The sequence below is a fragment of the Nomascus leucogenys genome, chromosome 8, assembly GCF_006542625.1.
Source record: "Nomascus leucogenys isolate Asia chromosome 8, Asia_NLE_v1, whole genome shotgun sequence".
Taxonomy (NCBI): Eukaryota; Metazoa; Chordata; class Mammalia; order Primates; family Hylobatidae; genus Nomascus; species Nomascus leucogenys.
In genome coordinates this window covers 104,004,041-104,031,996 of record NC_044388.1, presented here as the reverse complement: position 1 = coordinate 104,031,996, position 27,956 = coordinate 104,004,041, and the positions used below count along the sequence as shown (strand labels likewise).

Below are 27,956 nucleotides of genomic sequence, written 5' to 3'. Positions count from 1 at the left end.
AGGCTGGTCTCGAACTTCTGACCTCAGGTGATCCGCCTGCCTCGGCCTCCCAAAGTGCTGGGATTACAGGCATAAGCTACCATGCCTAGCCATTTGCCACTATTTTCTTTTTTTTTCCTGGCATGCATTATGTGCATTCTTATCTGTCTTCCCACCTGTTTCTTGAAGGCAGAAGCCCGGTCTGTTTTGCTCCTTGCTCTGCCCCAAGACTTGGCCATTAACCAGCTTGCTATCAATGTGTGTTGAATGTTGAATGAATGGGCCCAGTTTCCCTGTCTTTAAAATGGGCATAACAATTTCTGGGTCCTGGAGGCCTGGATGTATGGAGCACAGGGACCAGCACAGAGTGGCCATGATAATGTTGACTTTCCTTATCCCCCAGACGCTGCCCTCTCGGTGCCACCAGTGTGTGATTGTCAGCAGCTCCAGCCACCTGCTGGGCACCAAGCTGGGCCCTGAGATCGAGCGGGCTGAGTGTACAATCCGCATGAATGATGCACCCACCACTGGCTACTCAGCTGATGTGGGCAACAAGACCACCTACCGCGTCGTGGCCCATTCCAGTGTGTTCCGCGTGCTGAGGAGGCCCCAGGAGTTCGTCAACCGGACCCCTGAAACCGTGTTCATCTTCTGGGGGCCCCCGAGCAAGATGCAGAAGCCCCAGGGCAGCCTCGTGCGTGTGATCCAGCGGGCGGGCCTGGCGTTCCCCAACATGGAAGCATATGCCGTCTCTCCCGGCCGCATGCGGCAATTTGACGACCTCTTCCGGGGTGAGACGGGCAAGGACAGGTACCAGCCTCCCGCCTGCCCCCCTCTGGCCAGCCCTGTGCTCCTTCTCAGCATGCCCCGTCCAGAGGGCCTGTTGCTCTCAGCATGCACTGCTCTGAGGGGTAGTCAAGTCCTGCCGTCCTCTGGTTGGGCCTCCTAGGAGAGTTGTCTTCATGTCCAGCTGTTCACATGGGTCCCTTCCAGCATGCTCTGCATGGCCTGGTTTGTCCAAGAGGGCTTTCTCCTGGCATACCTTGCTCTGAGGGCACAAGGGCTCCCACCCAGCATGCTCTGCTCTGCTCTGAGGTTGCACAGTCACTCCTAGCATCTTTCTGAGAGAAGCTCCCCATAGTGTACCCAGTGTAAAGTCTTGACTGTTCCCAGCATGTCTTGCCTTAAGCACACAGTTGCTCCTGGCATGCTCTGCTCCAGGGATGCATCACTCCCAGCATGCCCTGCTGTGACTAATCTCCCTAGGAAAGCTAGGCCAGTGCTGCCCAATAGAAATCTATGTGAGCCACATATGTAATTTATTTTCATAGTAATCACATTTTAAAATTAGTGAATAGCTGTGTGTGGTGGTTTGTACCTGTAGCCCTAGCTACTCAGGAGGCTGAGGCAGGAGGACCACTTGAGCCTGGGAGGTCGAGGCTGCAGTGAGCCATGATGGTGCCACTGCACTCCAGCCTGGGTGACAGAATGAGACAACATCTTACATCTCTTTAAGAAAAAAAGTAGTGGCCGGGCGCAGTGGCTCACGCTTGTAATCCCAGCACTTTGGGAGGCCGAGGCGGGCGGATCACGAGGTCAGGAGATCGAGACCACGGTGAAACTCCGTCTCTACTAAAAATACAAAAAAATTAGCCGGGCGTGGTGGCGGGCGCCTGTAGTCCCAGCTACTCGGAGAGGCTGAGGCAGGAGAATGGCGTGAACCCGGGAGGCAAAGCTTGCAGTGAGCCGAGATCGCGCCACTGCACTCCAGCCTGGGCGACAGAGCGAGACTCCGTCTCAAAAAAAAAAAAAAAAAAGAAAAAAGAAAAAAAGTAGTAAAAGCAACTTTAATATATTTTTAACCCAATATGTTCAACACATAGCTCCTGTACATATTTTGTTAGATTTATACCTACATATTTAAAAAATTTTGGAGCTATTTTATAAATGGTATTAATATTTTTTTGTTCCCAATTGTTAATTGCTGATATATAGAAATGGCATATAGAAATTGATTTTTGTGGCTGGGCGCGGTAGCTCATGCCTGTAATCCCAGTACTTTGGGAGGCCGAAGTGGACGGATCACGAGGTCAGGAGTTTGAGACCAGCCTGGCCAACATAGTGAAACCCCGTCTCTAGTAAAGATACAAAAAATTAGCTGGGCGTGGTGGTGCGTGCCTATAATCCCGGCTACTTGGGAAGATGAGGCAAGAGAATTGCTTGAACCCGGGAGGTGGAGGTTTCAGTGAGCTGACATCCTGCCATTGCACTCCAGCTTGGGCAACAAGGCGAGACTCCATCTCAAGAAAAAAAAAAAAAGAAAAAAAAAGAGAAATTGATTTTTGTATGTTGATCCGGTATCCTGTAACCTTGCTAAACTCACATATTGGTTCTAGGAGATTTTTTTTTTTTTTTTTTTGAGGCGGAGTCTTGCTCTGTCGCCCAGGCTGGAGTGCAGTGGCATGATCTTGGCTCACTGCACCTCCACCTCCTGGGTTCAAGTGATTCTTCTGCTGCCTCAGCCTCCCAAGTAGCTGGGACCACAGGCTTGCGCCACCATGCCCAGCTAATTTATGTATTTTTGGTAGAGACAGGGTTTCACCGTGTTGGCCAGGCTGGTCTCAAACTCCTGACCTCAGGCGATCCACCTGCCTTGGCCTCCCAAAGTGCTGGGATTACAGGCGTGAGCCACTGTGCCCAGCCTGTTCTAGGAGATTTTTGTAGACTCTTTGGGATTTTCCATGCAGATAATCATGTGGCATGCAAATAAGGACAATTTTATTCCTTCCTTTCTAATCTATCTGCCTATTTCTTCTTTTTGTTTTATTGCACTGGCTAGGATTTTCAGTACAATGTTGAATTGTATTGGAAATGGTGAGAGTGGACTTTCCTTGCCTTGGTCCTAGTCTTAGGGAGAAAGTATTCAGTTTTTGTTTGTTTGTTTGTTTTGTTTTTTTTTTGAGATGGAGTCTTGCCCTGTCGCCCAGGCTGGAATGCAGTGGTGCGATCTCAGCTCACTGCAACCTCCGCCTCCCAAGTTCAAGCGATTCTCCTGCCTCAGCCTCCCGAGCAGCTGGAATCACAGGCACGTGCCACCACGCCCAGCTAATTTTTGTATTTTTAGTAGAGATGGGGTTTCATCATGTTGCCCAGGCTGGTCTCGAACTCCTGACCTCATGATCCACCTGCCTTGGACTCCCAAAGTGCTGGGATTACAGGCATGAGCCAGTATTCAGTCTTTCATCATTGAATATGATGTTAGCTGTAGGTTTTTTGTAGCTACCCTTTATCAGGCTGAGGAAGTTCCCTTCTCTTACTAGTTTGCTGAGAATTTTTATTATTACAGAATATTGAATTTTATGAAATGTTTTTCTGCAGCAATTTATATGATCAGGTGGTTTTTCTTAAGACTATTACTATGGTGGATTATATTGACTTTTGTTTTTGTTTTTGTTTTATTTGAGACAGGATCTCCCTCTGAGGCCCAGGCTGGAAAGCAGTGGCATGATCATGGCTCACTGCAGCCTCCACCTCTCATGCTCAAGTGATCCTCCCACATCAGCCTCCCTAGTAGCTGGGAGTACAGGCATGCAACACCATGCCTGGCTAATTTTTGTATTTTTAGTAGAGACGGGGTTTTGCTGTGTTGCTCAGGCTAAGAGTTTTGAATATTGAATCAGCTCTGCACTTCTGGAATAAACATCACTTCTTTGGGATGTATGTATTTATTTTTTATTTTATTTATTTTTTTTGAGACGAAGTCTCATTCTGTGGCCCAGGCTGGAGTGCAGTGGTGCGATCTCGGCTCACTGTAACCTCCACCTCCTGGGTTCAAGCGATTCTCCTGCCTCAGCCTCCCAAGTAGCTGGGACTGCAGGTGCGTGCCACCATGCCTGGCTAATTTTTGTATTTTTTTAGTAGAGACAGGATTTCACTATGTTGGCCAGGCTTGTCTCGAACTCCTGACCTCAGGTGATCCACCTACCTCGGCATCCCAAAATGCTGGGATTACAGGCGGGAGCCACTACGCCTGGCCAAGGGATGTATTTATATATATACAAAAACATTAGCAAATCATATCCATCAGAGATTTTTGTGTTCGTGTTCATGAGAGGTATTGGTCTGTAGGTTTTTTTGGTGCTGTCTTTGCTTGGTTTTGGTATCAGGGTCATGCTGGCCTCAGAAAATGAATTGGGAAATGTTCCTTCTTCTATTTTCTGGAAGAGACTGTGTAGAGTTGTGCTTATTTCTCTTTAAGTGTTTGGTAGAATTTGCCAGTGGCAGTATCTTGGCCCGGAGAGTTCTTCTTCAGAAGATTTTAAACTGTAAACTCAATTTCTGTATTAGTTATAGGATATTCTGGTTATCTATTTCATCTTGAGTAAGTTATGGTCATTTATGGGTTTTAGGGAATTGGCTCATTCTATCTAAGTTGTCAAATGTCTGTATGTGGTTGTGGAATTTTCTTATTATCCTTTTAATGTCTATAGGGTCTATGGTGGTGATTTTCTCTCTTTTATTCCGATATTGGTGATTTCTGTCCTCTCTCTTTTTCTTTGTCAATTTTGCCAGAGGATTTTGTTTTTGTTTTTGAGATAAAGTCTCACTCTGTCACCCAGGCTGGAGTGCAGTGGCATGATCACAGATCACTGCAGCCTCAACCTACTAGGCTCAAGCAATCCTCCCACCTCAGCCTCCCAGGTAGCTGAGACCACAGGCACCTGGCTAATTTTATATACATATAAATTTTTTTTTTTTTTTTTTTTTTTTTAAACAGAGTCTCGCTCTGTCGCCCAGGCTAGAGTGCAATGGCGCGATCTCGGCTCACTGCAACCTCTGCCTCCCAGGTTCAAGCAATTCTCCTGCCTCAGCCTCCTGAGTAGCTGGGATTACAGGCGCATGCCACCATGCCTTGCTAATTTTGGATTTTTGGTAGAGACAGGGTTTCACCATGTTGGTCAGGCCGGTCTCGAACTCCTGACCTTGTGATCCACCCGCCTTGGCCTCCCAAAGTGCTGGGATTACAGGCGCCCAGCCTATTTTTTTTTTTTTTTTTTTTTGAGAAGGAGTCTCACTCTGTTGCCCAGGCTAGAGTGTAGTGGTGCGATCTCGGCTCACTGCAACCTCCACCTCCTGGGTTCAAGCAATTCTCCTGCCTCAGTCTCCCATGTAGCTGGGACTACAGGCATGTGCCACCATGCCTGGCTAATTTTTGTATTTTTAGTAGAGACAGGGTTTCGCCATGTTGGCCAGGCTGGTCTCGAATTCCTGACCTCAGGTGATCCGCCCACCTCGGCCTCCCAAAGTGCTTGGATTACAGGCATGAGCCACCGCACCTGGCTAAGTTTTAATTTTTTGTAGAGATGAGGTCTCACTATGTTCCCCAGGCTGGTCTTGAAGTCCTGGGATTACAGGTATGAGCCTCCACACCTGGCCTCCCTTCCTTTTTCCATACTAAGAAAACGCAGTGTGTATTTACACGTACAGCCCATCTCAATCACACATGGTTGGTGGCCACTGTAGTGTGGGCACAGCTCTTGGTTCTGGGCTATTCCTTCAGGCCTTGCTCTGAACTGCAGTCACTCCAGCATGAACTTATCTGATTAGTCTCCCCTTAGGAGTTTGCTTCTAGCATGGGCACGACTGTTTTTAGCATGCTCTATGATCATAGTCACTCAGCCTGCCCAACTGTGACCCAGCTCCCCAGGAGACAGTTCATTTCTAGCATGCCCTGTTCCCGTTCTTCCCCTCAAAGGAGCTCCCTCCACACCCCTCACCTCTGCCTGGACAGCTCTCTGCCACATGCCATGCTCCCACAGCGAGGCTGGACTTGGGGTAACCAAAGTGGGAGTGGGGCCCCGATGAGTGGATGGGAGGAGTTCCAGGTAACTCCAGGTGGGTGACCCTGGGTCACCTGCTCCCATCTCTCCCTGCATGCGCCCTCATCGTGACCCCTCTCCATCCCCAGGGAGAAGTCTCATTCGTGGTTGAGCACAGGCTGGTTTACCATGGTGATCGCGGTGGAGTTGTGTGACCACGTGCACGTCTATGGCATGGTCCCCCCCAACTACTGCAGGTGAGCCCTCCTTGCCAGCGCCCTCCCAGGACAACACCCAGGCACTGGCCGCAGGATGGAGCTCTGGGGGCTGGAAACCTTGGCTGAAGGTGCCTTTGAGGGCCTCTGCTTCATTGTTTTCAAACTGTTCTTCAGAGATCTAGGCTTCTTCTCCTTCCCCAGGGGCCTCCACTCCAAGCTCAGCCAGAGTTTATTTATTAATAATAGCTATTAGTAGTAGCATTATATGAAAAGCCCACTAGGGGACAGCTATACTTTACTGAATACTGACCAGGTACCAAGCATGGCCACATGTAGTCTCTCACTTACTCCTCACAGCAACCTTACGGGATAAGAACTGTTACTCTTCCCATTTATTAAATGAGAAAGTATTAAATGAAGAGTATGTTTTATGAGTAGCCAGAGGTCCTCCAAACAGCAGGAAGAGGGGCCAGGCTCCAGTGCCCACAGCCCTCACCACTGCTCCACACTGCCGCCCTCTTGGGGAAAGGAAAAAGTGCCACTGGATTTAAAAAAAAAAAAAAAAAGTTTGGTGGTTACAAAGCTAGTCTACCCTGCACCCATTTTATGGATGGGGAAAGCGAGGCCCCAGGAGGCGTGGGGATTTCTCCTATTGAGGTCCTATGGTAAGCGAGGGGCTGAAAGGGCAAGGACCCTGCCAGCGCCCACCCTGCCCTGATGACGCCCGTCTGCTCTGTCCCAGCCAGCGGCCCCGCCTTCAGCGCATGCCCTACCACTACTACGAGCCCAAGGGGCCGGACGAATGTGTCACCTACATCCAGAATGAGCACAGTCGCAAGGGCAACCACCATCGCTTCATCACTGAGAAAAGGGTCTTCTCGTCGTGGGCCCAGCTGTATGGCATCACCTTCTCCCACCCCTCCTGGACCTAGGCCACCCAGCCTGTGGGACCTCAGGAGGGTCAGAGGAGAAGCAGCCTCCGCCCAGCCGCTGGGCCAGGGACCATCTCGTGGCCAATCAAGGCTCGCTGGAGTGTCTCCCAGCCAATCAGGGCCTTGAGGAGGATGTATCCTCCAGCCAATCAGGGCCTGGGGAAGCTGTTGGCCAATCAGGGATTTGGGAGCCTATGTGGTTAATCAGGGGTGTCTTTCTTGTGCAGTCAGGGTCTGCGCACAGTCAATCAGGGTAGAGGGGTATTTCTGAGTCAATCTGAGGCTAAGGACATGTCCTTTCCCATGAGGCCTTGGTTCAGAGCCCCAGGAATGGACCCCCCAATCACTCCCCACTCTGCTGGGATAATGGGGTCCTGTCCCAAGGAGCTGGGAACTTGGTGTTGCCCCCTCAATTTCCAGCACCAGAAAGAGAGATTGTGTGGGGGTAGAAGCTGTCTGGAGGCCCGGCCAGAGAATTTGTGGGGTTGTGGAGGTTGTGGGGGCGGTGGGGAGGTCCCAGAGGTGGGAGGCTGGCATCCAGGTCTTGGCTCTGCGTGAGCGACCTTGGACAAACTCTTCTCCCTCTCTGGGCACCCTTCTGCCCACACCAGTTTCCAGTGCGGAGTCTGAGACCCTTTCCACCTCCCCTACAAGTGCCCTCGGGTCTGTCCTCCCTGTCTGGACCCTCCCAGCCACTATCCCTTGCTGGAAGGCTCAGCTCTTTGGGGGGTCTGGGGCGACCTCCCCACCTGGAAAACTTTAGGGTATTTTTGCGCAAACTCCTCCAGGGTTGGGGGACTCTGAAGGAAACGGGACAAACCTTAAGCTGTTTTCTTAGCTCCTCAGCCAGCTGCCATTAGCTTGGCTCTTAAAGGGTCAGGCCTCCTTTTCTGCCCTCTAGCAGGGAGGTTTTCCAACTGTTGGAGGCGCCTTTGGGGCTGCCCCTTTGTCTAGAGTCACTGGGGGCTTCCGAGGGTCTCCCTCGACCCTCTGTCGTCCTGGGATGGCTGCCGGGAGCTGTATTGCCTGGGTTCTGTCCCCTGGCTCTGTATCAGGCACTTTATTAAAGCTGGGCCTCAGTGGGATGTGTTTGTCTCCTGCCCTTCTGGAGCCTGGAAGGGAAGGGCTTCAGGAGGAGGCGGTGAGGCCAGAGGGACCAGATGGAGGAGGCCAGCAGCTAGCCATTGCACACTGGGGTGATGGGTGGGGGCGGTGACTGCCCCAGACTTGGTTTTGTAATGATTTGTACAGGAATAAACACGCCTACGCTCCGGCTTCGTGTCCTGTGTCTCCTGGGTCGAGCACAGCCTTCTGGTCCAGCGCTGCATGCGGCCTCAGGACCACGTCTTCCGGTTGGGGGCTCCCAGTAAAGTGATCCTCAGCTTTTTCAGCAGCCAGTGGCCAGTGAGGTGTGTATTTTGCGTCTTGAGTGGAGACCTGGGGGCTCTGGGGATGGTGGGGGCGTGTGGAGCCAGGCCCATCTGGCTTTTCCTGTCCCCACCTCACCCTGCCTGTGTGACCATGGGCAAGTCACTTCGCCTCTGAGAGCCCCAATTCCTTCAAGGGCAAAAGGGGACCAGACACCACCCTCAAGGAGCTCAGGTTCCAGGAGGGAGGAGCCCCATGGTGCACCAGGAAGAATTCCCACAGAAGCTGGGAGAAGAGTTTGAGCAGTGAGTGCAGAAGGGGTGGGGGGAAAGACATCCCAGGCCACAGAGCAGGAGGTCTCTCAGCTCCTTAAGCGTCTGGGGATGTGATGGCTGGGAGCTGAGATTTCCTGCCAAACCCAGCAGGAGGGGGCCTGGCGGGACTGCAACGCTGGCAGGGATGTGGTGAGCGGTGGTCTCTCAGTTGCCACCAGCCTCTCTGCAAAAGGGCTGTGTACTCCAGGTTGGCAGGAGGCAGGGGCTCTGTGACTCCAGAGATTACAAACTGTTTGGGCAGATAAGATGCCCTCAGGGGCGAGGCCTAACAAAGAGTGACTGTGTAAGACATGGGCAGGCAGCCTGCTGGGATCTCCCAGGGCCCCCGAGCTGCTGGGGACAGGAAAGAGAACCCTTCTGGGCACTGGGCCAGCCAGGATGGTGGTGACCGGGGCTGAGAGGCATGAATGGCACCTTGCATCTGCCTCTCAATTCATGTAGCCAATAAGCAGCCACATGCCGTGCACTGTATTAGGCACAGTTGATGAGGGCGAGAGTGTCTGGTGGGAGGAGTGGACCACAGAGAAGCCTCATGGTGGGATCCCCAGCTTCACCCAGTAGGCAGTGAGGCTACAGCACGAGGGAGCAGTGAGAGATGAGACTCCCTGGGGCCAGATGGCACAAGGCAAGGCTGTAAATGTCAGTCTGAGGGGGGCAAGAGCCTTGATCTTTCTTGCATAGAGAAGTCAAATGGGACCACAGCAGGATGGGCAGGAGGCTGACAGGTGGCATGGCCCAGGGCCCAGGGGCCGCCAGACACAGTAATGGTGGCAGTGTGGCCAGCGGGGCTGGAAAGACTGGGACTCCATGTAAAGTCTACGTGGGGAGCAGAAAGCCGTGCGTGGGCATGGGGATATGGGAATATGGCAGCCATCCAACCCCATGCAAAGGCTTCTGGGAACCTGGGTCCAGGCAGAGGCTTTTTTTTTTTTTTTTTTTTTTTTTTTGAGACAGAGTCTCACTCTGTTACCCAGGCTGCAGTGCAGTGGTGCAATCTAGGCTCACTGCAACCTCTGCCTCCTGGGTTCAAGCGATTCTCCTGCCTCAGCCTCCTGAGTAGCCGGGATTACAGGCGCGTACCACCATGCCCAGCTAATTTTTGTATTTTTAATAGAGACGGGGTTTCACCATGTTGGTCAGGCTGGTCTCAAACTCCTGACCTCATGATCCACCCACCTCGGCCTCACAAAGTGCTGGGATTTCAGGTGTGAAGGTGTGAGCCACCACATCTGGCCTTCCTTGTTTTTTTTTTTTTTGAGATGGAGTCTCACTCTGTCACCCAGGCTGGAGTGCAGTGGTGCAATCTCGGCTCATTGCAACCCCTGCCTCCCCTCAGGAGTGTAAGCCAGGGTGATCTCCCACTCCTGACCTCAAGGGTTCAAGTGATTCTCGTGCCTCAGCCTCCCGAGTAGCTGGGACTACAGGCGCTTGCCACCATGCCTGGCTAATTTTTGTATTTTTAGTAGAGACAGGGTTTCAGCATGTTGCCCAGGTTGGTCTTGAACTCCTGGCCTCAAGTGATCCACCCACCTTGGCCTCCCAAAGTGCTGAGATTACAGGCGTGAGCCACCACACCCAGCCCCGGCAGAGGTTTTGAGGTAGAATTTCTCCCAGATTGCTGTGGCTCTTCTGTCTGTCCACTGGGGAGGGGGAGGTCAGTAGGAGGTGCATCAAGAGGGGGTCGGTTCCCCAGGGGGATGTTCAGTGGAGCATCAGGAGGTGGGACTCTGGTGGGCCTAGTCCCCAGCTCCTCAATCTCTCACCCCTTCAGTGAGACCCAGTGGAGACTGGCCCACTCCTTGCTAAAGTGAGCTTCCTGAAGCCCCTCTCATCATAGCCCTCTGCCCCGAAACCTTCACTGGCTCCCCATTCACTGGGTAAGCTCCAAACTTACAGACTTGTCTGGCGTTTGAGGCCTTCCTGCACCTCCATCTGCACTTGCACCCCTCTCCCGGGCGCCTTAGTGAGGCTGGTGCTTCCTCACCTCTGTGCAGAGGGCCTTACCCCCACCCCTCCTTGGGAGGGGGCGCCTCCCACCAGCTGCAAACCTGTGAGTGGCAGCCACTCCTCTCTGGGCTTCCTGTCCAGCTGTTTCCTGCATCCATTTGTTTCCTGCGGATGCTCAGTGGTTCACTGAGTTCAGCCCCACCAGCCAGGCTCCCTGGGGCAATCCCCAATCCCACTACGTGCTGACTGGTGGGTCCACATGTGAACTTCAGAGTGAGGAGGCCCTGGCACATCTCCTGCAACCCCCATGCCAGCTTGTTTTCAAGCCTTGGAATTTTTTTCCCTTCCCTTCCCTTCCCTTCCCTTCTTTCCTTCCCTTTTTCTCTTCCCTACCCTTCCCTTCTTCCCTTCCTCTCTTCCCTTCCTCTCTTCCCTTCCTTCTTCCCTTCCCTTCTTCCCTTCCCCTCTTCCCTTCCTCTCTTCCCTTCCTTCTTCCCTTCCCTTCTTCCCTTTTTCCCTTCCCTTCTCTTCCTTTTTTCCCTTCCCCTCTTCCCTTCCCCTCTTCCCTTCCCCTCTTCCCTTCCCTTCTTCCCTTCCCTTCTTCCCTCCCCCTCTTCCCTCCCCTCTTCCCTCCCCCTCTTCCCTCCCCCTCTTCCCTCCCCCTCTTTCCTCCCCCTCTTCCCTTCCCCTCTTCCCTTCCCTTCCCTTCTTCCCTTCCCTTCTTCCCTTCCCTTCTTCCCTTCCCTTCTTCCCTTCCCCTCTTCCCTTCCCTCTTCCCTTCCCTTCTTCCCTTCCCCTTCTTCCCCTCCCCCTTCTTCCCCTCCCCCTCTCTCCTCTCCTCCCCCTTCTTCCCCTCCCCTCTCTCCTCCCCTCCCCCTTCTTCCCTTCCCTTCCTTTCCCTTCTTTCCTTTCCTTTTTAGACGGTGTCTTGCTCTGTCGCCCAGACTGGAGTGCAGCAGCATGATCTTGGCTCACTGTAACCTCTGCCCCCCAGGTTCAAGCAACTAGGATTACAGGTGTGCACCACCACACGAAGCTAATTTTTATATTTTTAGTAGAGGTGGGGTTTCACTTGATGGCCAGGGTGATCTCACACTCCTGACCTCAAGTGAGCTGCCCGCCTCGGCCTCCCAAAGTGCTGGGATTACAAGCATGAGCCACCACGCCTGGCTGGAATTGTTTCTTTAGCCAAAATATTTTCATTTTAATTTTGTTCCTAAATGTCACAAGCTACAAAATATTTAAAAAAAATTTTTTTTTTTTTTTTTTTTGAGATGGAGTCTCGCTCTGTCGCCCAGGCTGGAGTGCAATGGCGCGATCTTGGCTCACTGCAAGCTCCGCCTCCCAGGTTCACGCCATTCTCCTGCCTCAGCCTCTCCAAGTAGCTGGGACTACAGGCGCCCGCCACCACGCCTGGCTAATTTTTTTGTATTTTTAGTAGAGACGGGGTTTCACTGTGGTCTCGATCTCCTGACCTTGTGATCCACCCGCCTCGGCCTCCCAAAGTGCTGGGATTACAAGCGTGAGCCACCGCACCCGGCCTAAAAAAGTTTTTTTTAATTAGTTTCATTTTTATATGTTTCTGTTTTTAGATTTTTTTTTTTATCATAAAACAAATAATACAAATGATATAAGATAGAAAGGGAGGGTATTGCCGAGTCCTATTAGGGTATAATCTTCCAGATCTTTCCTCCATGCAATTTTTTCTTTTTCTGAGACAAGGTCATGCTCTGTGGCTCAGGCTGGAGTACACTGGTGTGATCACGGTTTGCTGTAGCCTTGACCTCCTGGACTTGAGCAGTCCTCCCGCCTCAGCCTCCCGAGTAGCTGGGACTACAGGCAGGCACCATAATACTTGGATAATTAAAACTTTTTTTTTTTTTTTTGTAGAGACAGGGTCTTGCTATGTTGCCCAGGCTGGTCTCAAACTCCGGGGCTCAAGCAATCCTCCTGCCTCAGCCTCCCAAAGTGCTGGGATTACAGATGTGAGCCATGGTGCCCAGGCTTCATGCAATTCTTTTTTCTTTCACTCTTCCAGTTTTTCTCTCCCTTTTTTTCTTTCCTTAGGTTATACCTGGGAAATAAAAGTCCGAAACGTTAATATTCCAGAATTGGTAGAAAATCCATAGTTCACATGCAAATAAAACAGATACTTAAAATTGATTTTTTAATTTTAAAAAATTATTTTATTTTAAAAATTGCGGTAAAAAGCATGTAACATAAAATTAATCATCTTAACGATTTTCACACTCTGTTTTGGATAACAGAGCTCCAAAACTTTGTCATTTTGCAGATCTGAGACTCTGTACCCATTAAACAGCAATTCTTCCTTCCTCATTCTCCCCAGCTCCTGGCAACCACCATTCTACTTTTTTTTCTATGAGTTTGATTCCTTTAGATACTTCAATGTAAAGGAATCATACAGTATTTGCCTTTTTGTGATGGGCTTATTTCATTTACATAATGTCCCCAAGATTATTCATGTTAAAGTTTTTTGTAATATATATAAAGTAATAGACGCTTGTTGTATGGAAAAACAAAAATGCTTGGGTGGCTGGGCACTGTGGCGCACACCTGTAATCTCAGCACTTTGGGAGGCCAAGGCAGGAGGATTGCTGGAGCCCAGGAATTTTAGGCTGCGGTGAGCTATAATTTCGACATAGCATTCCAGCCTGGGCAACAAAGTGAGACCCTGTCTCTTAAAAAAATTAAAAAAGGCGTGGAGGGCTGGGTGCAGTGGCTCGCGCCTGTAATCCCAGCACTTTGGGAGGCCGAGGCAGGCGGATCACTTGAAGTCAGGAGTTCGAGACCAACCTGGCCAATATGGTGAAACCCTGTCTCTACTAAAAATACAAAAATTAGCCAGGCGTGGTGGCACGTGCCTGTAGTCCCAGCTACTGGGGGGTCTTGAGAATCGCTTGAGCCCAGGAGGCGGAGGTTGCAGTGAGCCAAGGTTGTGCCACTGCACTCCAGCCTGCGCAACAGAGCAAGTATCCGTCTCAAAAAATAAATAAATAAATAAATAGGCAACAGAGCAAGTATCTGTCTCAAAAAATAAATAAATAAATAAATAAATAAATAAATAAATAAATAAATAAAATAATAATAATAAAATGCCAGCTGGGCGTGGTGGCTCACACCTGTAATCCTAGCACTTTGGGAGGCCAAGGCTGGCAGATCAGCTGAGGTTGGGAGTTCGAGACCAGCCAGACTAACATGGAGGAACCCCATCTCTACTAAAAATACAAGATTAGCTGAGCGTGGTGGCGCATGCCTGTAATCCCAGCTACTCAGGAAGGCTGAGACAGGAGAATTGCTTGAACCCGGCAGTCAGAGGTTGCGACGAACGGAGGTCACCCCATTACACTCCAGCCTTGGCCACAAGAGGGAAACACCATCTCAAAAAAAAAAAAAAGAAAGAAAAGTCTGGGGAAGCCTTTAAGTAGGAAGTGGAAGTGTCATCTCCAGCCAAGCGGTAATAGGCACACACCTGCCTTCTCTGTCCTGTTTCATTTCACCCACTCTAAGATGTTGTCAGTTTGATTGTAAGACAATGTAATTTTAACTTTGTAGAGTTAAGGTGCAAAAAAAAAAAAGTCTGAGAATATATTTTACACACACACACACACACACACACATTTGCATGTTTAGAGTCTTTTTAAAATTTACTACTTTTATTAAAAAAAAAAAAATAGAGGCCGGGCACGGTGGCTCACGCCTGTAATCCCAGCACTTTGGGAGGCCAAGGCGGGTGGATCACGAGGTCAGGAGCTTGAGACCAGCCTGGCCAAAATGGTGAAACCCCGTCTCTACTAAAGATACAAAAAGTTAGCCGGGTGTGGTGGTGCATGGCTGTAATCCTAGCTACTCAGGAGGCTGAGGCAGGAGAATTGCTTGAACCTGGGAGGCGGAGGTTGCAGTGACCCGAGATCACACTATTGCACTCCAGTCTGGGCGACAAGGTGAAACTCCACCTCAAAAAAAAAAAAAAAAAAAAAATAGACAGTGCCTCACTATGTTGCCCAGGCTGGTCTTGAACTCTTGGCCTCAAGTGATCCTCCTGTATCGGCCTCCCAAAGTACTGGGATTACAGGCATGAGCCACCGCTCCCAGCCTCAAGTCATTTTTATGCAGGTGGGATCAGAAGAGTGCAGTGGGGCTTTTTGCCTATTTCTTTTTTTTTTTTTTTGAGACAGAGTCTCGCTCTTATTGCCCTGTTGCCCAGTCTGGAGTGCAATGGCGTGATCTCGGCTCACCACAACCTCCACCTCCTGGGTTCAAGCTATTCTCCTGCCTCAGCCTCCCTAGTAGCTGGGATTACAGGCATGCGCCACCACGCCCGGTTAATTTTTGTATTTTTAGTAGAGATGCGGTTTCACGATGTTGACTAGGCTGGTCTCGAACTCCTGACCTCAGGTGATCCACCCGCCTCAGGCTCCCAAAGTGCTGGGATTACAGGCGTGAGCCACCGCGCCTGGCCTTTTTGCCTATTTCTTACCAATGCTATGGGTGTCTGAAGCCTCTTGTCCCATTAACCACAAACAACTTGGACTTCCTTTCTCACTCAGACCCTATGGGAAAGTTGCCAACTCCTCACCCACCCTGGCTGTGCCATCATCCCAGTGAGTCCCTGCTGGCACTTTAAAACCTTCCTATGCAAATTTGTGCCCACATGTTTCCTTGAAACAAATTTCTTAAAAGTAGAAGGACGCATTTGAAAACTGTGTTTGTGTGTGTGTGTGTTTGTGTGTGTGTGTGTGTGTGTGTGTGTTTTATTTTTAGAGACGGGATCTCTTATGTTTCCCAGGCTGGTCTCAGAATTCCTGGGCTCAAGTAAGCTCAAGTGATCCTCCGACCTCGTCCTCCCGAAGTGCTGGGGTTAACAGGAGTGACCATCATGCCCAGTCCATTTGAAATTTTGATTTACTTTGTCAATTGCTTTCCCCAAAGGTACCAATGCACACACCCTTGAGAGGGCCTTTCAAACAGCTTCTAATGCAGAACCTCTGACCCCACTGCACCTGCCCCCCCACAGATGGGGAAACTAAGGTCCCAAGAAATAAGGACTTATCTGACATCACAGGTAGCAGAGACCCAGGCCTCCTGGTCTCCTGGCTGCTGTGGTTGCTAAGGCACCACCACTGAAGGTGGTCTCAATCTCCTGGTAGTCTTACTCTCTTGCATAAATACCTTCTATGGTTCCCTAGGGCCTATAATACAAATTGCAAATTCAACCCACCTCACCATCTGGGGCTGCTGCCTTGGCTCCCATCCCTGCCCGGCTACATCACTGAGCACCTACTACTATGTGCCAGTCCCTCTGCAAAACGCTGGATAAACACGTGGCTTTCTACCAGGGAACCTCGCGCAAGGTATTTGACATGCTTGCCTCCCGTTCCTCTGCTTTGTCTAAGGATTCACAGATGCGGCTGGAGTCTGCTGCTTAGCACAGTGAGTGCTCATTCTGGGAGCTATTCTTCTTATCAAGACCGCAAATCCCCCCTCTAGCTATCCACAGCCTTCTGAATGTCCCACATCCTAGCCGTCACTCATTGGGATGAGTGAGCTGCCCGGCAGCTCCAGGGGAGCAGGGCTGGTTTTCTATAATCTTCTACCTTACTGGGTGGTCTTTGGGGTCCTAGGGGGTTCCAGTCCCAGAGGAGCTCGAAAGGCCCCTCCCAACAGGGGAAGAGGAGTCCCAGGTGTGTCTCGGCCAGGGCCTCTGGGCAGGCTCTGAGGGCGGGCTTGGGGACTGTGGCCAACAAAGGCCCTGAGTCCATGCCTCACTCCTCTCGCTCCCTGGTCTGGCCTCTCTCTGGCACCAATGCACTGTGGGATATTGCGCAAAGAGCCGCTCTTCTCTGAGCCTCAGTTTCTCCAGCTATCACAGGGAAAGCCTGGCCTTGTACCCTGGAGTGTACCTTGAGCACAGTGGGGGTACCGCAATGGAAAACTCTTGGCAAACTGTAAAGTGTAGTTCGCGTGTGTGGGCACAGCCACCTGGGGGTGCACGGTGCGGGGCACACGGTGCCGGGTGCGGTGTCGCCGCGCACCCGGGCTCGGGCTCGGTCCCGCCCCGCTTCCCGGTCCCTGGTCCGCTCTCCCTCCCTCCTTCCCGCCCTCCCTGCCTTCGGGAACGCCGGCTCCCGGCATGCCGCGCGCTGACAGCCTTATAAATAGTCGCCTTTGCCGGCGGCCGCGAGGACGGGCAGGGCACGCACTGGCCCCGGCGCCCACCCGCACCCCTCCCCAGGTCAGTGCGTGCCCGCGCGTGTCCGGGGGGTGCCTCCGCGGGGAGGGGCAGCGGCACCGGGGGAGGGCGGGGGCGTGCTGGTGCGGGGCTCCCTGGGGTCTGTGCGGCTGTGTATCCGTGGTTGTGATCCGTGTGTGTTTGCGTGGCCGTGTTCCCCGGGCGCTGGGGATCTGTGCCTCGCTGCCTGTGCCTTTGTGGATCCGTGCGTGTGTGTGCGTGTGCGTTTGTGTGTGTTGCAGCCCCTTCCAGCCTCTGAGATAGTCACCCCTTTGTTCCGGCTGGCACTCCTGGGGCTCCAGGTCACTGCCCTTGGCATGTCCCAGCTGGGGCCCAGAGAGGGAGAGCTGTGGCCTGGCTCCCTGCCCCAGAGGACCTGGACAGGGGCAGCCTCTGTGCTCCGTAGGGCTATCCTGTCACGCCACTTCTAGTGCTGGGTGCATTGGAGAACACCCCCTGGATGCTCAGAGCTCGCCCTAGCCTCCTGACCGGAGCCCCAAAGCCAGCGCTTGGGGCCTTCCCACAGCACTACTCAGTGGCCACCTGGTACTCCTCAGCAGCAGCAGGACAGGCCCAGAGAGGGGACACCAACTGCCCAAGGTCACACAGCTGAGTGATGGAGCTGGGATTCGAACCCTAGTCAGTTGCCACCCACTGGGAACCGACTAGGTTGGGTCAGAAGCTGGGAGACCTGGGCTTGCCTTGGCCTTGCCTTGTGATTGGGGTTAACTCACTGTCCCTCTGGGCTTCGGCCCCACAGGCCCCTTAGCAGACCATCCAGTCATATTAGGAGTGGCTGGGGCCTTGACCCAGGGGCCTTATAAGGCCTGGGTGCTTAGCCCGTAACTCAACTCCATCCTAGACCCCTGTCCTCTGTGAGGCCTCCTCACGACCCAAGTTATTTTGGATCAAGGAAGTGGCAGGTGCCAGCAGGGCGGAGGGGCTTAGATTACCAGGAGGGGGGCGGGGCAGGGCGGGGTCGAGGCCACTTCTCAGGGCTTCACTGTGGTTGTCCCTGGTCCAGGACGCTCCCCCTCCCATGGGCAGCTGCTGAGGGGCACCTGGCAGCTCCTACCCCCGCTGAAGCACACTCAGCAGGAAAAGTGGCTGCCACTCCTGCCTGGGGCAGCAGGGGCATCAGCAAAGCCACTTCAGCTCCTACTAGGTCCCAGGCCCAGAGTAGCAAAAACTCAGGGCCAAGTTGGACCCTAGCCGGCCCTCGAGCCAGTCTGTCCTCCTCCCCATGCCTCAGTTTCCTCCCAAGACGGCAGTGAGGGTGGAACGAGCCTCCCCAGCCCTGCGTTCAGCCCATGCCAGGCCCAGTCATTGGGACCCCAGGCCCGCAGCACAGAAGAGGGCCCCAGTACAGCGTGGTTGTGCAGTGCAGGGCAGGTTTCCAGGAGGCACCTGCCAGTGTGGGAGTGGAGGGCAGAATCCAGGAAGGCTTCCTGAAGGAGGTGGCACCTGAGCTGAGTCCCACACAATAGCAAGGTGGGGAAAGGCATCCAGGCATTGGGTACAACATCTGCCAGTGGCAGCTGATAGGGTTGCAGAGGGCAGCAGAGGTCAGCTCACCGCGAGACCTATCCACTATGTCTAGGGGCCCAGGCTTTGTCTGGGAGCCAAGAGGGCCACACATGCAAGGTTGTAAGGGGGTGTGTGATGTGGTCTGATACTTGCCAGAGAGAATCCTGCAAATTGCCTGGCAGGGTGTGGAGGCTTCGAGTCCCATGTGGAGGCGGGGGCAGTGGCCCAGGCCCCTTGCTGAGCACAGGACATAGTGGTGAGGAGACAGACGGAGAGAGCCCGGGGAGGGGAGGGTTGGGCAGTGGGTGTACAGGGCTGTGGAGAGGAGAGGAGAGCCTTCACACCGACTCAGCCTGTGGCTTGGCCGTGAGGGCCTGGAGCTGGGAATTGGGGAGGACTGTTCAGAGCCTGAGAAGCCTGTGGAGCTTCTGGGGCCTGTCTGGTGGGCATGGATGTCTGGGGCTGGGGAGAGAGGCCTGGGCTGCCTGCACAGGGATGGGGGTTCCTTAGAGCCTGAAGCCAAGTAGAGAGGGTGGTGTGGGTGCCTTGGGTGGAGGTCCCGGTGCGGGTGGGGTCGCTGGCTGGAGGTCAAGGCTGGAGGGGAGTGTGGCTGTGGTGGTCGCGAGTGGCCTTGGGGAGGGCTGGTGGCTGGGAGTGAAGAAGTCGAGGCCAAAGGTGTCCAGAGGGCAGTTCTGAGACGGGGGGGCGAGCGGGGGGAGGTCCTGGGGGCTGTGGCAGCACAGGGTGGGGTCGCAGGCGTGACTGGTCTCATGGGCAGGCTGAGGGCAAGGTGGGGGCAGTAAAGCCAGGTCCTCAAAGGGTGGGGGTGCAGGGTCCATGCGTGGGGCTGGGTGCTGGGCCTGTAGAAGTGAAGAGCCTGGGACCGCCTCACTTTGACAACTGTAAAGGGCTGTGTTCATGCGAGCGGCTCCTGTAGATTCCTCCACCCCAGGCCTCTGTGTCCCTTAGAGGATCCCCATCCAAGCCTCATCCCAGACACACATAGTTCCTGGCCACCTCCCGCCTCCCGGCAGCTTCCCTCTGGCCCTGGGGAACGTCGTCAAGGTGTCTGGGCAGACGCTGGCCCCGCGCCCTGTTTTCTGGGATTTTCGAGGGGAGCAGCTCTGCAGTTGTGTGGCCGCTGTTTATGTCCCTCGGTGCCATCCTCACCGTCCCAGCCCCTCCAGCGGGAACCCAGGTGGATGGGAGGCGGCTACTGCCCTTCTGTGACAGGTGAGGCCATGGAGGCCAGAGAGGAAAGGTGACTTTTCCAAGGTCACTTTCCCAAGGTTGCTTTCTCAGGGAAGGGGTCCTGGGCCTTCCCTATCCCCAGCAGCCCCCTCTGCCCTCAGACTGCATGTCGGGCCTGGCACACACCAGTTGCCTTGGGTGTGGCTTAGCAGAAGGTGAGTCAGGGTGAGGAGGAAAATCCCTCCCCAACCTGTGCCCTTGTCTTGCAGAGCACTGACACGGCTCCCGGGACCTCGGCAGGATGGAAGGTATGAGCCTCCTCTCCTTTTGCCCATTGCCTGGGCCTCAGTGTGCCTGACTATTAAGGGGGTACACTCAGGGAGACATTCTGGGAGGGTTGGAGGAAGCTCTGGGGCTGCCAGAGGGGGCCTGGCTGGGAGCCTCCAGTATCCTCCTCTGGCCTCTCATGGGATGTGCCAGCTCCAAGATTAATTTTAGAAGTGACGAGGCCTCCCCAAGGCTTCTGAGGGCCCCAGCGCACACCCCCTATGCTGGATTTATAGAGCTGAGACCCTGCCCCATGGAGAGGCCACAGATACACAAAACACCAGGTCTAATGAGGACAAGGCAAGTCCCCGTACCTCTCTGGGACTCAGTTTCCCTATCATCCAGTGAGGGTGGGCCTTGAGGAAGTCTTGGACCCTCCTGGTTCCTATGGGCTGGGACTTAGAGACACGGGCAGGCAGAGAGTCCAGAACGGGCCCGCCCTCAGCTGCTGGCAGCACCATCCGTCCAGTCCCTGGCACTGTGCCTTGGCCTGGGCAGCTCTTAAAGACGCTCGGCGGGCCTGCTGCTGCTGCTGCTGCCTGAGCTCCAAATATCAACAGCCACAGGGCTGCGGCCACCCCACCCCCGGGACAGGAGCCCACAGGATGAGCCCTTCCTGCCAGCTCCTGTAGGGCTCCAGCCTCATGGCTGGGAGGGCCCCTGGGAGCCGCCCAGCCCACCTCCTCCCTAGGGAAGGGGCAGAGAACCAGAGAGAGGCAGGCCTTTCCTAAGTCACACAGCAAGCTGGGATACAGCCTGGTCCTCTATTTCCCTGGGAAGCGGGGGATCCTGAAAGCCCGGGGGGGGAGCTTGGGTTCCGGTTTTGGTTCTGACATCCCTTGAGCAGGCCCTGCCTCTCTCGAGCTCAGTTTCCCTCTGCCCAGTGGGGCTGTGGCCTTGCTGGGATCTAACAGCAGGCGGGACGAGACAGAGGTTGGAGCCAAGCTCACCGCCCTCTCTGGGCAAGAGTTCCACATGCCCACCACAGCCCTCCACCCCAGCAACCGTCTCCATGGCAACATATGTTGTGGTTGCTAAGCCCACATTGGCACTGCCGGGGTAGGTGGGTGATGGGCCAGCCCAGGGCCTGAGAGGGGAAGGGCAGGGCACATAGGAGACACGGCAGGACGGGACCATGGGCTGCTGCTCCTCGAGTGACCCCCGCAGAGAAGACGATCTGAGGGCCAGAGGTGACCGGCCCCTGGGGTCCAGGCACCCACAGGGAGGCACCATGAGTGCTGGCGGACCAGCCCGCTGGCTGTGCGGAGAGTACTTAGCCTTTAGGCTTTTGCCTCTGCCCGTCTGCCTGGAGCGCCCTCCCTTCCCTGACCTCTCCCAGGCTGCAAGCTCGCTCACATCCCTGCTCACTCTGGGCTGTGACTTGTCTGCCTCCCTGACAGGAGCGCCAGCGGTGTCTGTCCCTCGGCCTGGGGCCCAGCACAGGCCTGGGACTCCAAAGGTGCCTCTGGCTGCAGGTCCAGTGAGTGACTGAGCCCTGCTCCCCTTTTCTCTCCCGCAGAGAAGCTGAAGAAAACCAAGATCATCTTTGTGGTGGGTGAGTTGCGGGCAGGCGGGCGGTGCAGCAAGGGTCTTCACTGGCACTGGAGGGAGCCTGGGCCTGGGGCTGCACCCTGGGCTCTGCCCCTCCCTCTCTGGGAGACCCTGGCAGCCCCTGTCCCTCCTGGGACCCTGTGTCTCGGGGTTTATGAATGGGCGGGCATTTGCAGGCGGGCCTGGCTCAGGGAAGGGCACCCAGTGTGAGAAGATCGTGCAGAAGTATGGCTACACCCACCTCTCCACCGGGGACCTCCTGCGGGCCGAGGTCAGCTCAGGCTCGGCCAGGGGCAAGAAACTGTCGGAAATCATGGAGAAGGGGCAGCTGGTTCCGCTGGTGAGTGGGCCCTGGCGGAGTGAGGGGCAGGGGATGACAGTAGCCCTGAGTGGGTGTCCCACCAGCAGCAAAGCCCACAACACACAGGCCAAGCTGACCGTAACCGCCCCCGGCTCCAAACCCTTCTGTGGTTCCCCATTGCCCTGGACAGAAAGTTCCTTCCAGAAGCTCCCAAGACCTTGCAGGACTCTGCCCTGCCCCTCACTCTCCCCCTTCCCTCCATCCTTCAGCCACCCTGGCCTCGTTCCCCTCAAACCAGCCATACTCCTTCCAGCCTGGAATATTCTTTCCTCTTCGGCTTTCAGACTTCCCTAACTCCCCAGATTTGGCCTAAGACCCCCCCAATTTTCTACTCCAGAAGCCCCACTTCTCTGCCCGTACAACCTGTGCCACGCTTGGAGATGGAGAAATCATCTGTGGAATGTATCTGTCCCCTCACCAGCCCCTGAGCTCCCCAGGGCAGGGAAGGCCTAATTGGCCCATGGCTGTGTCCTCGGGACCCAGGACAGCACCTGGCTGGAAGGAAGGGCTCAGTGAATACTGTCGAGTGAATGCATCATTCATTCATTCATTCACTCAGTCCAGGTCTCCACAATTCCGAGGAGGCTTCCTGGAGGGGGAGGCTTGTTTGGGACATTTGTGTTGGGGAGAGGGCGTTTCAGGTGGCAGGAGCAGCGTGAGCAGAGGCCGGGAGAAGGGATGGGGAGGAGAGGCTCATGGTCCCTTCCTCCTTTGCTGTGCCCCAGGAGACAGTGTTGGACATGCTCCGGGATGCCATGGTGGCCAAAGTCGATACTTCCAAAGGCTTCCTTATTGATGGCTACCCGCGGGAGGTGCAGCAAGGAGAAGAGTTTGAGCGACGGGTAAGGCACTGACCCAAGTGGGGATCCTGGTGGGCTGGGGCAGGATAAGACTCCCATCCCAATGGGCGGGCCTGCAGGGGCTGTGATGCAGGTCAGAGTTCTGAGCAGAGGCTGATTCATGGAGTGTGGGTGAGGAGGAAAACCAGGAAGACTTTCTGGAAGGGTAGAAGAAAATGTGTAGAAGGGGAAGCGCCAGGCAGGGGAGTTCCCAGACCTGGGCTCAGATTCCAGCTCAACGGCTTGAGATCTTGGGCCAGTCATTCTGCCTCCTGAACCTCAGTTTTCCCATCTACAAAATGCAGGCAGTGGGGGGACCAGGTCACAGCTGCCTTAAGGGGCAGGGTGGGGACTGGAGAGGATGCGCCCTTCAAGTGTGGGCCTTGGCTCCCCGTAAACACACAAAGAGGCAGGGAACAGAATTGGCAGGGCTGGAAAGGCCAGGCCAGTGTGGGGAGAACAGAATATGTGGGCAGGGCGACAAGGGAAGTTCCAGCCTGGCTGGAGGCTGCAAATGCCATGGAGGGACAACAGTCTCCTTCCAGGGGTCATGAGGAGCCTGGCCGGAAAGAGCAGGCCTGGAAAATGATGGCCCTGAGCTTCCTAGCACAAGCATCCTGCAGACACACCTTCCCCAGGACGGGGCACCCCCCTACAAACACACACACACACACACACACACACACACACGGACACTTGCACATACACATGCACAAGGCCCACAAGTTCATACACACAAGGCCAGGGGCATGTGCACGCATGCACACACACGGCAGTGGATGCTGCACTCCTGCACATGCATGACACGGATGTAGCACACATATGCAGGGATGCACACGTGCTCACACACGTGGCCCTGTGCACACACATACACTTTTACCTCGGTGTCACAAGTCTGTATGGGAGAAACAAACAGGACTGCAAGGGCCTAGGAGGGAGAGGTCGGCAAGGGCTAGGGGGAGCCTAACCAGCATCCTGGTGGGCTAGGGCAGGATAAGACTACCATCCCCATGCCCCATTCCGGTGCCCCGTCTCCGTGGGGCCTTCTGGGCTTCCGTAGCTTCCAGCCTTATCTGAGGGTAGGAGGCCATATTTTCTGACCTGTGAGTGGCTGCAAGACCTCGGGAAAGTGTCTACCCCACTCTGCCTCTCACCTTCCCTATCTGAATTGGGGGTTAGCTGGATTCCTTCAGACCTCAGACCCCTGACCCTGTGTCAGGTGCCACAGTTCTGAAGGATGTCCTGGCCTGCTCACACATACCAGCTGTGTGGTATCACCTGTGATCCTCAGGGCCACATCTAGAAAATAGAATTAATGAAAGTCGGCCAGGTGCGGTGGCTCACGCCTGAGATCCTAGCACTTTGGGAGGCCAAAAAGGGCGGATCACTTGAGGTCAGGAGTTCAAAACCAGCCTGGCCAACATGGCGAAAACTCATGTACTAAAAATACAAAAATTAGCCAAGTGTGGTGGCGGGCGCCTGTAATCCCAGCTACTCAGGAGGCCGAGACACGAGAATCACTTGAACCCGGCTGGACAGAGGTTGCAGTGAGCCAAGATCATGCCACTGCACTCAAGCCTGAATGACAGAATGAGACTCCGTCTCAAAAAAAAAAAAAAAAAAGTCCCCACCCTTCCAGGGCTGTTGTAGGTGCCGCTGAGGGCCGCAGGCTCAGCCTTGGTCCCATCCCTGCTGTGGCCTCCAGGGGTCCGGGCGGCTGGTCTTCTTGGCTGTGGACACCAGGGGGCGCCAGGGCTTCACCGAAGGAGGGAGGGTCAGCCTCGAAGTGTGGCCGGCTCACACCCAGAGCTTTCCTGGAGACTGGCAGTGCCCGTTATGGACTCCCTGGGCTAAATGCCCATTGTCCTGACAGGGAGACTGAGGCCCCACAGCCAGAATCTCAAGCCCAGAGGCTCAGCTGGCTCTCCCAGATTTACCACCTCTGCTGGGGGCGTATAAAGAGCCTACTCTGCTTGGTCCTGGAGACCCAGATGAACCAGAGACTGTGAGTCTGTGCCCTGGAGGAGCTCAGCAGCTGATGGATGATGATGGGGGCGGGTGGCCTTGAAGCTGAGGTCAGACTGCTGCATCCAGACCCAGCCTTTGCCCCCATGGTAATCTGTAAGATAGAAGCAGCTGCTGGGTGGTGCGGGGTCATCTCCCTGAAGGCAGCTGACGCTGTCACCCTGAATCCTTAACTACGCAGGAGCTAGGGATGAGTGCTAGGATGGGTATCACAGGCGAGGACAAAGGGCTTGCCCCAGGTCACACAGCTGGACAGAGGCAGGGGTGAACCTGGGTCCAGGTCAGTCTGATGCCGGAGGTCAGGCTGCTTCTCGCCTCTGTCCAGCTGTGTGGCCTTGGACAAGCCTCTTGGTCACACAGTTAGACAGAGGCACGAAACAGCCTGACCTGAGAGGCAGTGCCCCAAGGCCTTGACAGGGGTCCGGGGCCAAAGCTGCGCTGAAACCCTTGCGGGCTGGCCCAGGCAGTTGGAAGCAGGAGACAGGGCTTGAAGGTCCCAATCCCATTCCTAAAGCTGTGGCAGTCATGGGTGACTCTGGGGTGGCTCTGCCTTCCCAGCCAGGCAGCTGTGGTGGCCTGATTGAGCGAGGCAGGGGCTGCAGAGCCTTATTACTCTTGCCTTTCCAAGGTGTCCCATGGATGACATGGATGACATGCTGTTCCAATGACACAGACATTGCTCAGAACTCCCCAGAACTCAGCAGCCGCTCACCCCTTCCCTCATCCCTTATTCCTTTGTCAAAGGACCCCAAAATTGTGAGACAGGTGACTCCCTGCCCTCAGGGGCCCTTGGGAGACCTGCTCAAGGAAAGACAAAGGCGCTGGAAGAGCCCGTTCCAAGAGGCTGGGAGTACTGGGGGGCAGGGGGTGGCATCGGAAAGACTGCCCTGAAGAAGTGAGCTTCGAGCTGAAACCTGATGCTTGGTATTGAGGTGAAGGCGAGTTAGGATCAGGCTCGGGGGAGAGGGCTCCTAGCAGAGGGAACAGCATGAGCACAGGTCTGGCATGGAAGGAGGTTGATGAGAGCCTAGAACAGAGAGAGTCAGGCTCTCTAAGTCTGGCAAGTAGTGTGGACTTTCTCCTGAGGGCACTGGGGAGCCATGGTAGAGGTTTGAGCAGGGGAATGGCAGGGAAGATTGGTTTTAGGAAGGTCTGTCAGGCTGCCTTGGGGAAGGGATTGAAGGTCTGAGGGGGTATCTATTGGGGCTTCATAGATGGGAAGATGGGGGGGAGATGGCCCTAGGGGACAGGAATGGGGTCCCTGTGACATGGTACCCGCCTGCAGATTGGACAGCCCACACTGCTGCTGTATGTGGACGCAGGCCCTGAGACCATGACCCAGCGGCTCTTGAAACGTGGAGAGACCAGCGGGCGTGTGGACGACAATGAGGAGACCATCAAAAAGCGGCTGGAGACCTATTACAAGGCCACAGAACCCGTCATCGCCTTCTATGAGAAACGTGGCATTGTGCGCAAGGTGGGCCCCCGCGGGCCCAGGGGGAGCTCCAGGGAAAACAGGTTCCTATGTGGCTCAGCCTCAGCTCACTGTATGGCCTCAGGCCAGCCCCTCTCTGGGCGTTGGTTTCCCCACTGGTTCAATGAGGGCCTGCTGTCAATTAGGTTGGGCTTGGGGAGGCAGGCCTGGCCTCTGGGGCCTGCCATGGTGAGGCCCACCCCGCTCCACCTGGTGACTCAGCCCTCACGGCCCATCTCCCCACAGGTCAATGCCGAGGGCTCCGTGGACAGTGTCTTCTCCCAGGTCTGCACCCACCTGGACGCCCTAAAGTAGCAACGCTGGAGCTGCTTCCCCAGCTCAGAGCCCCGTCCCACCCCTGTCCTGATTCGAGGTCCTCCTGGCCTGAGTGCAGCGCCTCCACCCTGCCCGGCTGAGCACAGACGGAGGAAGCCGCTTATCCTGTTTTCATGGACAGCTGAGCACTAAAGGAATTTCTAAGGACATTTGGTTTTACTGCTTTTTCTCTGCTTCCAGTTGGAGTTGATTCATGTGCTTGTGCCCACCTGGCCGGGAGTCCCCAGCCCCTCAACTCTCCGTTCCTCCTCAGCCTCCCTTTGCCAGCCACCCCTCCTCTAGCTCTGGTGGGAGGCCCAGGGCCCTTCCTCGCACAGGGCATGTCTGGCCTGAGGACCTGGCGCTGAGTGGCAGGGCCCCTGCTCGGAGGGGCTCGTGTTCAGGCAGAACCAGTCCCAGCCTGGGCTCCTCTGCATCTCGCTCTGTGGCCTTGGCCCTGACCCCCATTGCTCTGAGCATATGTTCCATGCCAGGGCCTGGACTGCACAGGCAGCAAGGTCATGGGCTGAGTGGGGCTTCTTGGGCAGTTGGGGCGGCCCACGCCAGCCGGCCCAGTGGGCAGTGAACTGGCTTCCTTGACGCAAGAGGCTCTGAGGGTCTGAAAAGGGCATCTCAATGGCATGGGTGGGTGGGGAGTCATGTCACTGAAATTGAATGGGGGAGGCCCAACAAGGTGACTCGTGCCTGTAATCCCAGCACTTTGGGAAGCTGAGGCAGGAGGATCACCTGAGATCAGGAGTTCGACAGCAGCCTGGCCAACATGGCAAAACCCCCTATCTACTAAAAATACAAAAATTAGCCGGGCATGGTGGCATGTGCCTGTATTCCTAGCTCCTCATGAGGCTGAGGCAGGAGAATCACTTGAACCCGAGAGGTGGAGGTTGCAGTGAGCCAAGATTGCGCCACTGCACTCCAGCCTGGGTGACAGAGCGAGACCCCATCTCAAAAAAAAAAAGAAAGAAAAATTGAACTGGGGGGGTCATGGTCAGGGGTGAGACCTGAAGGACCTCCCCCTGTGTGGCCCTGGACTCAGCCCACCCTCTCTGAGCCGTTTCCAATTCTAAAACAGACTCAATGTCCCCTCACTCCCACCTCAAGGTCAGGATGAGAACACACTGAGTGAGGAGTGTACGCTGTCCATTGCCACGGCCATGAGGGCTGGAGACCAGAACAGCCAGGCCCGAAGCGTGCAGGGCCCCGGATGACTGGGGGACACCCCAGAATCCCCTGGGGAGAACCCTTCCTGCGCGCTTTCATTTTTTGACCTCATCACTGAGAAAGGCTCAATTTGGTGCTCATGTGTCCTTAACACCTGATCTGGCCCAAGATGGGCTCCCTTTAAAGCCAAGAGAGCCTCTGTGGACCCCGCCTGCCCGAATGAAATCCGAACAGTTGGGGCTGTTCATGGCAAGTGGGGCTGGTTTTTCATTACCGTTGGTTATTTAAAGTTTCCTTTAAAATAAACGATTTTAAGTTA

General features: G+C 54.7%; 2 protein-coding genes across 15 annotated transcripts in view; both read left to right on the top strand.

Annotated features, from left to right (window-relative positions):
• Positions 1-8,222, top strand: part of ST6GALNAC6 (ST6 N-acetylgalactosaminide alpha-2,6-sialyltransferase 6) — a 23,490-nt gene extending 15,268 nt beyond the window's left edge. For 8 of the 12 annotated variants that reach the window (XM_030817882.1, XM_030817884.1, XM_030817883.1 and 5 more), the window contains 3 exons: positions 383-789; positions 5,948-6,055; positions 6,763-8,222. In XM_030817882.1, coding sequence (XP_030673742.1) covers positions 383-789; positions 5,948-6,055; positions 6,763-7,075 — 828 coding nt within the window. In that variant the 3' untranslated portion in view covers positions 7,076-8,222. Of the gene's footprint in view, positions 1-382; positions 790-5,947; positions 6,056-6,758 lie in introns of all 12 variants that reach the window. The other 4 variants (XM_012508883.1, XM_012508882.1, XM_012508881.1 and 1 more) reach the window with 1 other exon arrangement.
• On the top strand, positions 8,200-27,956 carry AK1 (adenylate kinase 1). 3 transcript variants are annotated; one of them, XM_030817889.1, is made up of 7 exons: positions 8,200-8,357; positions 19,836-19,874; positions 21,413-21,448; positions 21,621-21,784; positions 22,531-22,647; positions 25,955-26,146; positions 26,390-27,956. In XM_030817889.1, exons 2-7 carry the CDS (start codon positions 19,868-19,870, stop codon positions 26,456-26,458), a joined length of 585 nt encoding a protein of 194 aa, XP_030673749.1. In that variant the 5' UTR covers positions 8,200-8,357; positions 19,836-19,867; the 3' UTR covers positions 26,459-27,956. The 3 variants fall into 3 exon arrangements, with proteins under 3 accessions (XP_030673749.1, XP_003264228.1, XP_003264229.1); XM_003264180.3 differs by lacking the exon at positions 8,200-8,357 and adding an exon at positions 16,736-16,851; XM_003264181.4 differs by lacking the exon at positions 8,200-8,357 and adding an exon at positions 19,483-19,608.

Excerpts from the sequence above, each read along its gene's own strand:
- AK1 (XM_030817889.1), top strand. Across the intron at positions 21,449-21,620 it reads CAAGATCATCTTTGTGGTGG|GCGGGCCTGGCTCAGGGAAG; the intron begins GTGAGTTGCGGG and ends GGGCATTTGCAG. Across the intron at positions 22,648-25,954 it reads GAGAAGAGTTTGAGCGACGG|ATTGGACAGCCCACACTGCT; the intron begins GTAAGGCACTGA and ends ACCCGCCTGCAG.